This window comes from Phragmites australis, chromosome 3 (genome assembly GCF_958298935.1).
Source record: "Phragmites australis chromosome 3, lpPhrAust1.1, whole genome shotgun sequence".
NCBI lineage: Eukaryota > Viridiplantae > Streptophyta > Magnoliopsida > Poales > Poaceae > Phragmites > Phragmites australis.
This window is the reverse complement of record NC_084923.1, coordinates 47,927,630-47,939,455: the sequence shown is the minus strand read 5'-3', so window position 1 is coordinate 47,939,455 and position 11,826 is coordinate 47,927,630. Positions and strand designations below refer to the sequence as shown.

Here is an 11,826-nt window from a genome sequence, read left to right as displayed (position 1 = left end):
ATCAACTCCACGTCAGCATCGGATGTGTGGAGCCTACTGCGAGTGGCCCCATACGTCAGTGATCACGTGGGAGGGTAGTTAGATCACGCAAGTCTCGTCCACTCCGGGCCGCTAGTCTTGAAGAGGCATGGGATTTTTCTCCGCCGTCTGATCGAGATTAGTTAAATCATAACCGACTTGCCTGATGAAGTAACGAGCATAGCACGAGGCAACCACGTAGCCTGTCTGTTGGTCGGTCCCTTCTCCGAGCTGGGCTGTGTCCCTCCCTCGCCTCATCGATGGAGGAAACCCTAGCCGTCGAAGCCGCCGCGGTGGCCGAGACGCCGGAGCGGAAGGAAGAGACGCTCGAGGAGGTGCTCTCGAGGCACAGGTTAGCCTCTTCTTTACCCCGCGTGCTTTGGCTTCCTTACTCCTCCGTTTGCGCTGCGAGGATTCGGTGATTAAGCTTGTGCTTTTTCTGCGAGATTTTATGCGTTCCTCTCGTTCGGATTGCGCGTCTCGCGGGAAAAGTGTTTGGTTTTCTTTTTTGTAGGTTTATGTAACGCCGGTGAGGAAAAGATCGAATTTTCCCCATGGTATTTGGGGTTCTAACCTATACGCTGGGATGTTTGATTTGTAATCTTGGTACGGCTTTGGATTGTGAATTGCCAGAAAAGTGGTGTTTTGATTTTTACCGAGCTAGTTTGCTATTCTGGGGGGTGTGGTTATAGCCTGCTGCACCCTTTTTTTTCAGTGATGGGTAATTGATTCATCTAAGAAAGTAGACATGTTTTTCTCGACCTAGGTGGCTAGAATTCCTCTCAAGGGCTGGTAATAGAAATTTGCATGACCACAGTTAAAATGCTCAGCATTACAGCTGTGTATACAGAGGTCACACAGAAATGTATGGGTGCAAGCGGTATTGTTCAAGTTATCACACAGACACACAAATGACCCATGTTGATTTGCTGAGTCATTTTCACTGAAAGCGTACACCATGTGCATGTTCAAAGCATCTAGAAGATCTCTGAATGTTATAACGAGTGGTGATTCTTAATGCCCATTGTTAGCATTCTGGGTTTCATATGGATAGTGTTCTGTTAGATACAATGCTTGCTATCTCTAGGTACATATACTATACGTGAGTCGTCTTGTACAAAAGTGCATCGCTGCTAAAAGACTGCAAAATTGGTAGTAGTGAAGCTCATTTATGTTAGACTTATGCCAGATTGTCTTCACTCCACATTGCTTGGATAATGGAAAAAAAAAAAGATGGATGCCATGAACGCTCCAATTTTTAGCCAATCGGTCTAATGGTAAAACAATTCTGAATATATGTCCTTTGTTTAAGTAAATGTATGAAAATCACATGAATTGACCCAGAAAATAGAAAATTATGCCTTAGTTACTTTTTGGAGCAGAGAGTGTGAGGGTTTGATGCTTCAGATTGTGTGATGATCAGATCAGATGGACGTTTGGTTGAAAAAATATGGATGTATCATTATTATAAATATCAAAAGGTTCACTTAAAATAAGGTAACTTAAATCATTGAAAAAGAGGACACTATTAGAGTTGAGAGGCATGAGTTTTTGCTATCCCACTTCTCAGTGTGACATAGAAAGGTATTAAGTTTGGAAACTGTTTAGGAGGCAGAAATACAATTGAGTAACTGAGTGTATTGATGTTTCATTATTATATTCATATGTATGGTCATGTCAAACCCAATAAGATTGTGACATGCAAAACTGTGGTTGTTTCACATTTCTCCATGTGTTGTATGGTGCGAAATCAGCCGAGTAGCTGAATGTGTTGATGTTGGACCTTGCTGTTTTTTTATATCTTATTTCTCATCCTTGGATGTTCTTTGCCTGCTTACTTGATGGTTTCACAAATGGTCAGCTGCATCCTTTTCGATTATGTTATAACACACAAGTTTCTAGACGATGAGTCTTTTTTCTATTTGTATAAAACAGGAAAGAGAAATCCAAACTCCAGGACAGGGAAACAAGCCTCAAGAAAGCTGCTGCCAAAGGAAGCAAAGCTGAGCAGAAGGCTAAGAAAAAGCAGGTAGAGGAAGAGATATCACGCCTCTCAGTTGAGTTAGAGGCGAAACATGCTGCAGAGCTTTCTTCTTTTGGGTACAAACCCTCAGCCAGCTCAGAAAAGGGAAACCTCGACAACTTAGTGAAGGCAATAGCTGGTGTTTCCTTGTCCAACAGTTCTGATCCCGCAAAGCCCAGCAAGGGTGCACGACGGCGAGAGAAGAAGGCAAAGGAAGAAGCTGCTCGAGAGCAGCGGATCCAAGAAGAACAAAGCAATCTTGTCAGTGATCGCATGCTAGAAAACGTGAAGCTCGAAAAAAAGCTTGAGCCCTTGGGGCTGACCATTCGAGAGATAAAGCCAGATGGCCACTGCCTGTACCGCGCTGTTGAAAACCAGCTATCACTTCATTCCAACAGTGCTACACGGTACAATTACCAGGAGCTACGGCAAATGACAGCCAAGTACATGAGGGAGCACTCTGCCGATTTCCTCCCCTTCTTCTTAGCAGAAGGCAAGGTCGAGACCGGACCATATCCCTCAGAGAGCTTTGAGAGGTACTGCCAGGAGATTGAGTCCACTGCTGCTTGGGGCGGGCAGCTGGAGCTTGGTGCACTGACCCACTGCCTCAAGAAGCACATTGTGGTCTACTCGGGCTCCTTCCCGGATGTGGAAATGGGCAAAGAATACAGATCTGGATCTGGAGGTAGTAGCACTGACTACGTGAGCATCAGGCTGTCCTATCACAGGCACGCCTATGGTCTCGGTGAGCACTACAACTCGGTGATTCCCACTGAGTTATCTTAACAAAAGAAATTGATGAGGTCTCTGATATGTTTGCCCGTGGTACCTGTCAGAGTATAAACACAATTGACGACTTGTTTTTGGTTTTTGTTACGTTTTCCATCTTTATCAGCAGTCGGTGAAGGTTGAGTGTACCAATCAAAGATGTACTCGGGAATTTGTTTCCCGAACAATTTTCTCTCATCAGTTATATGTTTCATGGGTTAAGGTTGTGTACCATTACTGTTCTCATTAGATATAGTATGTTGTTGCTTATATGGGAGTGCTGTGGAACTAAACTGACCAAACAACTGCTGCTTTCCTTTGCCTGCTTCTGTATGCATTCCTAGAGTCTGTCGCGTTGCTACTGTCTTTGGAATTGATTGTCAGCTTGACGATTTGAGCTGCAGCTTCTTGTTGTTCTGGTCACTTCAGAAAATTTGAACTATATTTGTTGAAATGGGCTCTTTACTAAACTGCTCTATTTTTCTTTTCCTTTTATGAAACAAAGTTGCTCTTATTTTCATCTCTCTCTCTAGCTTTACTGTAATATTTTGTCACGGTAATCTTGGATTAATTATATTTTACATAGACTCTTTATTTAGGTATTTGATTTTTTAAGATTATATTTGATATGGATTATTCTTTTTTCTATTGCAACCCTAATTTTATTTATTATTTATTTTATTTGGACTCTCTATGTAGATATTTTGGTTTTCAAACCTTATGGAAATCTAATGGCTAATTTTCTATAATTTTTAATTTCGAATTGACTATTTATTCATTGTATTTAATACTACTCTTTAGTTTAATCTAAACCGTAAGATGTTCATAACAATAAGTGGTTTAGATTTTTTCTGATTAATATGGTAATTTAGTGACCGTAAGAGTGAATATAGTGACTCATTTTAACACTCAAACGATAATATAATAAATGATAAATGTCAAATGGCTCCAAAGGCTGGATCCTAGAGCTGTCCAAAGGGGGTAAAAAGATCGATATCTTTCTGCGAGACGCTATTGGACTTCTTCTGTGGGGGAAAATCTAAACATGTACATATAAAGTAAGAATGTTAAAAAATAGACTCTTAAATAGTACGGTATCTGATATCGTGGTAGTCGCTTAACACGGCACCAACGGTCATGGTCCCCTGCAAAAGAGGTCATTTTCAGAAATTGTTTTTAGAGTGGTCTATTTTTAAAATACAGTTTTAAAAAGGGTCCAATGTAAAAAAAATCCACACGTACCGGTTGGGTTGGGTCGTGTCGGCGGTTCGTCAGTCGTCAGGGCTCTGTTCAAATGTCCACTACTGTCTGCATGCACCATCTATCAGTATTGGCTCCAGGCCAAACAAAGAAAGATGGGCACTGTTTGCCTGCTGGGCATGTGATCGCCTCCAGTCCGTGTCTGCGACTGCATCATCATCGCAAAATCTGGCAAACTGAGTCGACAGCGACGCATGTCACGCATCGCTTCTTCAACTGCTTCTTTCCCTTGACGACTGACACACATCGCTTGCGGATGATGTGGTCAGCTTGTACAACAGCACGAGTGCTACAGCTCAGCTTACTGATTGGTTCTGCCAAATACAAATGAAAAGCTCGCAAAAATATGGGACAAAATATTGTTCAGGAGCGGGCAATAGCTGTAGAATGAACACTCATTCACAATTCGTCAATGCTGCTGTTTCAAACCTACCAACTCTTTCACCATATGCATGCAGTCCAAGCTTGGTTGGCCTGGAGAGTTGTGGCACGTGGACCCGGTTTCACACTGATCATATTTTCCAGCATCTCCACGTACAAACATGCACATTTGAGCTGTTGTTGTTCTGCCCCAAACTGACTCTCTGAACCTGATCCAGGTCTGTAAAGCAGTATGGGTTTCTCAAGTTCACCCCCACCAAACCATGCAGAAGATATTAGCAAAAGGTAAAACAAATCAAACATCTAAAACCTGTGGGCTCATTGGTGTTAGGCTCTCTCCAACAGGATCTGCAAATTTGAGGATTCTAGTGCTACAGTACTTTGCGGGGTACTGTACCACTAGAAATTCATCTCCACCGGAGCTTGTATTCAGTGATACAGTACTGCTACAGTGTTAAGGATAGGGAATGCTGTAATAGTGATAGGGGATGCTATAATAGTATTTTGAGGATGAAAATTTAAGATAGCTGTTAGAGATGATCTTAGAATAGAAACATGCATCTCGATGACAGTGATATGATCAATGGAGTATGGAGTATGGAATGCCTCCGCTGCAATTTGCAAAACAATTCATACTCTTTGAGATGTGCTCTGTCAGCTCTATGTTCTGTCGAGAACAATGGCTTATTGGCATGGATGTTACTAATTTTTTGTACTCTACCAGCATCAGTTACCCATCAATGGTACACAAGCTACTGAACTAATAAATGTGAATTCTGTCCATTCCACCTTTCGGTGCGCCACACCGACATTCAGAGGCGAAAACAGTGACCAGAAAGCATAGCCAATAACCAGAAAGACAAGTGAATCTACCATAATGGAAAAGTAGGTAGGCCACCATAACGCCATCACCACCACATGCCATGCTTCTCTTCAGAAGCCTGATACTAACAAGAAAAAGAAAAACTCAATAGAAAAACTACGAAGCAGCACAGGGCCCATTCACATGACAACTATCTAGAGCTAAGAGAAAACTGCCGCAGATGGTGTATTACACTTGAATGGTTACACACTTCCTCAGGGTGTTCGAGTTATTGGCAGTTCGAGCTCCTACCAGGGCCTCCATAGTAGAAGTACGTGCCCCAGTCGCCATTGTTACCGTTCTGCAAGTCGTAGCAGTTCGACTGTTCGGTGAATGTGCCCACCCCCTTGGGGGCTTTCAGGTTGTTCGTGCTGTCCACCACCTGTATGTTCTTGAAGTAGCTCGCCTTGCTGAACCCTTCAGCTGGGAAGTGCCCGCTGCCCATCTGCGTCGACGTGTGCATGCCGTCGGGCTGCGAGTTCACCACCTCCCCGCCCCACTCGACCATTGACGCACTGTCGGCGAGGTAGGAGAAGAGGAAGGACGGCCAGTAGCCGAGAACATAATCCTTGCCAAATTGCATCCACCAGTTGCCCTCTTTTGGGTCCTGCGCAAATTGAATATACAGCAGAGATCATTAGCAGCCACGCATCGGAAAATTCATGTACCGGTATACAAAATCATTCACATTGACATAATCAATATTTCAGTATCAGGGAATAGTAGCCGTTTAGCTTTCAATAGGATGCATCCATGTAGTTGTACACAGTAAATCATCCACTCATTACCCATGCTCAATGGAATGATAAACACTCCGCTTTCTATCTCGCACTTAGGATACCACTTGCTGGTTGAGGTGAAAAGTAGCAAAATGTTCTTTCTTTTGAAAATGCAAAAGTAGAGTAATCATTAGCAATAAGAAAGGTTGTTGAGAAAAGTAGTATATAGCCACAGCGTGAGGAGGAAACTAATTTTCAAAGCCCCAGGGTAAGGTCCAGTCAAGGAGGATCACGAGTAGGAGCATAACAGCAAGTGGGCAAAAGATTCTCTGGATGTCTGTGATAATTCTGAACGTACTAGGCGTGGCATGTGGTGAGTTACTTGTTTAATTACTTGCTCACCTTCCAGATCAGTATACTGATATCATATTGGGAGCCAGAGTAGCTTGAGGTTGGAGAGATGCTGGCTCCCATGGCAATCTCGCTGTTAATCTGAACGAACCCTGAACACAGTATGTTGTAGCACCCCGTTGCTTGGTACGCATCACTCTGCAGAACGTCAGATAGCAACACAATTAGTGGTCTCACACAATTATGGAAACAAAGATACAAGCGCAATTCATAAATTGCCTGATGTTTGTATCGGAATGTCTAAAACTTACGGTCCAGTACGTGAATAGCCTTGTGTTGTTGTCCCCGTACAGGTCCGGACTAACCTGATGAAACAGAGAAGAAGCACACAAGTGATTCAGAGCTCGTGATACAAACACTGCATCGCGGCAGGACTACCAACCGCCAAAACGGTGCTGCATTTACTCGACACTGATCCTGAATGTGAAGCTCATGAACTGTGGGTCTTTCTCTACCTGCCAACCAGCCTCGATGCTGTTAAGATCTTCACCGAATGATCCCCCCAAGATCCAGAGCTGGGACAAGCTGAACTCGTTAGGCTGCTCGATCTTGGGCTCCCACACATTGATGGTCGCCTTCGCACCGTAGTACTTGTCACCTTGAACGTACGCTATCGCATGCTGAAATTGTCAACAAGAGCCATGAGCATTATTGGCACAGCACAGCAGGATACTTCAGTATCATCTTCCACATCAACAAGATAGCTCGTATGTGGACGTACTTGATGACCGCCCTCATTGAGCATTGTAGGATTGACGGACATAGGGTTCGCAACGGTGTGCCGCTTCCTGCCGTACCGCCGCATTGAGCTTGCCCTGAGCAAGTCGCCCTTCTTCGTTCTCCTGATTGGGACGGTGCCCTCAGGACACCTCCCATTCTGATGCCAGAGCTGAAGCATAGGCTTCTCCCCGTTGCTGCTGGAGGCTACATTGCTCTTGGACTCGTCGTACAGGCCCTCAGGGTGATAGTTCGGCCTCATCTGCAAAGCGTAAAATGCGTTGGCTGCAAATATCCAGCAAAGCCATGTTTGCCATTGTTGCAGGAGAAGCAAAGAAATTTACCTGGATAGTGTGGTTCTTAAGGAAAGGGTGATCAAACGCTGGCTGGTGTGAGATGTGCACGCAATCTATTTTGTCCCCGTCTGGACTCTGCTCGATTTGCAATGTGCAAACGATTGAATTAGATGTATTTGGATAAGAATCGGGAAATAGCACTGTTTCAAAAGGACAATTTTGACAATCTCTGAGCTCAAAAAATTGCCTAATTCAAGCAGAAATTTTTTTACACTACAACAAGCACAAAGTGCCCCGAGATGGGAAGTCGCCATTTTCGTACAAAATTTGCTTCAGCTCGCCTAATGTTGCCAAGAGAAAGATTAGAACTTTTGCGCAAATTGTAAAGCGAGAAAGCGAATTTCCCCAGGAACAACCAAAAGAAGCCCCAAGAAAGCCATTTTTTAAATCAGAATACAACTTCATAGATTAGCCAAAAACTACACCTACCACCTCGCTCATGCTTGCACAAATCCTCTGAAATGCAGCTTAAAAAACGCTAACTTGGAAAACCCCCATAAATAAATTTCCCCTTAAACAAGCAATTCAAGTCTACTCAAGAGCAACAGCAAAAATACCAGCCTTGCAAGCCTAAAACAGAAGAAGAGGAAATCAAAAGTAAACAACTTGACACACCTCGATGGTCTTCACGGCCGGTTTGTTAAGCCGCTTGAGGTGCCGGTGCATCCTCGCCGCCGGCGACCTCGCGGCGGCAGCCGCGGCGCAGGACAGGCAGATCACCGCCACGAGCAGGCACGCGACCCCCCGCGCGGTGTCCATGGCCGGTGCCTTTTCACACCTCCACCACTGCTCCGCCTCCCCCTTTCCCCTTCTCCTCTCCTCTCACGCCCTCCTCCTCCGGCGCCGGTGAGCTTGCAGCAAAGCCCTCACTTTTTGACCAAGAGAGACTCCTCGCCGGCGGCAGCGCGGCTGCCCCCGAGGACCGATTCGAGAAATTTGAAACAATGCGAGGTGGGAGTGGGAAATAGCTCCTCGCCTTGGACCGCTCCTCCTCTCGGTTGGGAGCGGGCGCCCACTACGGACTACGGAGTACTTGCTAGCTCGCTAGGAGAAGCAAGAGGGCAGTGAAGACCACTCTCGCTGCTACCTTTACCATTTCCGAGCTTTAATTTTGGACTCCTGGACCAAAATGCCCCTGAATGATTCAGAGATTATTAGGGGCACCTTGCGTACAAAGTCAAACCGGGGACCAACGCCACTGATATGTGGGCTCCAGAGATGTCAGAGTTTTTTTAAAGAAAATATGGACCCACGGGTTAGCCCATCTTTTTTTGGCTGATGATGAAATTTGATTACTGCTGCTAGTAATACTTTTTCAAAGGAAAATAATAGGATATAAGCTCCAGTATTTATGATCATATATAAAAGTTTTTTTCTTTTAAAGGATGCATTTTCCTGGCATTAAATGCTTTTGGCAATGAAATATTGACATTGAAATAGTAGTAAAATTATAGCATCATGGTAGATATAGTGACATAGTGTAAAGCTAAATTGACACTCACTTTTCCTTTAGAGAAAGAACACAACTCTATTTATACATGTTCAATTTGCCATACATGTATTCAAAGCTGTAAAATGAAGTCAACACGATACACTTACTAAAAAAATGTTTGGTTTCAAAGGTATACGCATGGTATGGTATGAATGATTTTGGTCTAGCACTAGATTGAAACTTGCCAATTATAATTCTAGATATGTATCAAGCATAATTTAACATATAGATTTAAGTTATTGTTTACTTTCTACCACTCCACTGAGTATGACTCTGAGTTCTAAAGATGACTCAGTAACCTCAATTTTATGAGTTATAACTCGCATATGCTTTTACTCCTTTCTAGATTTCTCTCTTACCGTGAAGTTAGAGTCAAACATTCTGGAAAATAATCTTTGTGTGAGGGCAGAAGCATTATAAAAATCCTTGTTACCGTCTCTTCCGGCTTTAGGCGAGTTTCTACAGTTTCAAGATCGCCGCTGACCCCGTTCGGGTTCGTGCGCTACTCTTTTTTTTTTTTTCTCTTGGGCGTGTGGTTGGTAAGGTAATTTTCTTTATCTGGTCTGGCGTGGGTCCCATCGGGCCCACGCGCCAGGTCGGCCATGCGGTGCCACCTCTGTCCGCTTCCGCTCAGCTCGCCCACCCCGCACGGCACGTGGGAGCCGCTGCGCCCTCGCGTGCGTGTCGGCCCCAGGCCGCGAAAGCGCTTGGTCGGAAGCACAGCGCACCCACTGCCTGCCCTGCGGGCCCACCCGAAGTGGGTCGCGGTTGTCAGGGAGACGTTCCGCTAAGGCGGCACGTGAGGCCGTGACGGCACCCGGGCGAGCGAGCGGAGCCGGAGCGTGTCGTGGCGCGCGAGCCGAGCGTGCATCCGTCGCACTCGAAAAGGGCTTTCGCTTAACAAAGTTATTAGCCCATGCTTACGGTTTGGGAGCTTTACAAAAGCAGCGCGTTGCGGACCGTGCTTACGGTGTGTTTGGTTCTCGGACGGTTTTGGTACGGTCTCTAGTTAAATAAAAATATATTAAGTGAAATTATATTTGTTTGAAATAATAATATTTAATTAGTTGTATATGTTTGAAGTTAAATTTTTGTTTGGTCGATTACATTTAAGATTGTATGAAGATAAAAAGTTAAAATTATAATTAATTACTCGTATAATAATAATTTTATGCTACTAACGTAAATTTATTACATAAACGGATGTAAAAACTTATATGTATTGAACCAAACTGAAATAATAGATACAAATAATTAAATATATTTTTTATTAAGATTATAGTATGTACCGACCAGACTGAACCCAACGCACCCTTAATTTTCTGGGTTTCTTTGACTCGTGATTTTCGCCGCGACCTGCACACGCAAAGGCCACAAAAGCCAAAAGACATAAAAAATTACCCTCTAGATTAGTACTCCTACTGCCAGTACACTCGATGCTAGGAACCACTATCCGGCGAACGCCCGTACGATCTCAGAAAACTGTGTCCGTAAGCACAGCGATCGATCTACAGTTAATACTGTGCTCGTTCCAGGCATTGTTCGGATGTTTTCACTTTGGTACGACAGCACTGCTACTTAAAATAGATAGATTAAGCACCCAAGCAAGCTCTGGTAAAAACCTGCAGACGGTAATTATACTACTCGCGCTGCCTGCCACGAGGTTGGTTGGTTCACTGTGGGGAACAGTAACGACTAACGACACATGGTCAAGTGCTATGATAGGGTCCGCATACGACAGAGATTGACCGGATCTTACAGCCTTGGTAACGGTAAAAATACTCTAACCTTGTTGGGCACAGGGCTGTAAAAAAATTTATACGTGCGGTAAATCGGTACACGTGGGGCCCCGCCTGTCAGTGGACGAGCCTGATGTGCCGAAGCCTTGACGAGTGCCATTTACCAGTCTTACATTTATCTTTGGAAGCACAATAACATTTGATGTGATGTCATACTCTTGGAGTTTCGCACAATAACGGTACTCGATGTAAAAAAAATGATATATGAAAAAGATATATATTTGGGAATTAATAGCCAGCTTGTTTATTTTTTCTGTTTCTAACTTCTCTGATGTCAGAAGTCAGAAGTCCAATAAAAAGGAAAAAAATTAAAAATTAAGAGTAGTTTTTCTGAGAAGTTAAAAATTATTGTAAAAATCAACAGTTAAAATTCAAAAGCAGGTTTAAAAACTAAAAGCATATTTTTTTTAGAAAAATCAAAATAAAAGGAGCAAACAAACAAATATAAATCTAAGAGTGACTTGTTATCCCTTCCAATTTATTCTCAAACTATTGAACTATAGTACTAGTCACTTAACTAGGTGTCTATGATATCATTTTGGCATATGTTTGCTTCATCCACAAGCTGAAGTGCACGAAGAAAGCATAACCACAACAACAAACAGAGGGAATCGAATCCATCCTGACGAGAAAGCCGTCGCTTTTTTCATGCGCAAACACTTGAAAGACACCTTTCGCTTCTTTCTTTCACGCTTCTATTATTTCCGAACTAGAAAAAGACGGTTACTAAAGGTCAGTGAAACTCTATACAAATTGCCACTTCCCAACTACAATAACCTAATCATTGTCCTATCTCACTAGTCACTACCATCGCACTGAGCGCAGCTTGCGTCGCACAAAAATGGAGGTCACTAGTCATATACAAGCACAAGAGAGTGGTGAACAGATCTGCATAGGTCTCATCCGAAGTCGTGGACAGATCTGCATTTCACACGAAACAATTCAACACAAGATGAAAATTTTCCGAAAATTGCAGAATCCGAACAGGGCGTTAGGACATGGACAAAACAGGCAACACAT

General features: G+C 43.6%; 2 protein-coding genes across 2 annotated transcripts; one reads left to right on the top strand and one right to left on the bottom strand.

Moving 5' to 3' along the window:
* The first annotated feature begins 163 nt into the window (after positions 1-163).
* LOC133913595 (OVARIAN TUMOR DOMAIN-containing deubiquitinating enzyme 5-like) lies at positions 164-3,079 on the top strand. Its single transcript, XM_062356783.1, has 2 exons — positions 164-370; positions 1,954-3,079. The coding sequence occupies exons 1-2, from the start codon at positions 279-281 to the stop codon at positions 2,825-2,827; spliced, it is 966 nt and encodes a 321-aa protein (XP_062212767.1). The 5' UTR covers positions 164-278; the 3' UTR covers positions 2,828-3,079.
* Positions 3,080-5,206: 2,127 nt separating this feature from the next.
* On the bottom strand, positions 5,207-8,613 carry LOC133913594 (protein neprosin-like). The gene is made up of 7 exons (XM_062356782.1): positions 8,131-8,613; positions 7,504-7,590; positions 7,164-7,421; positions 6,898-7,062; positions 6,694-6,747; positions 6,434-6,580; positions 5,207-5,919 (listed from the first exon to the last, which is right to left on the bottom strand). The coding sequence occupies exons 1-7, from the start codon at positions 8,272-8,274 to the stop codon at positions 5,542-5,544; spliced, it is 1,233 nt and encodes a 410-aa protein (XP_062212766.1). The 5' UTR covers positions 8,275-8,613; the 3' UTR covers positions 5,207-5,541.
* Between the last annotated feature and the right edge of the window lie 3,213 nt (positions 8,614-11,826).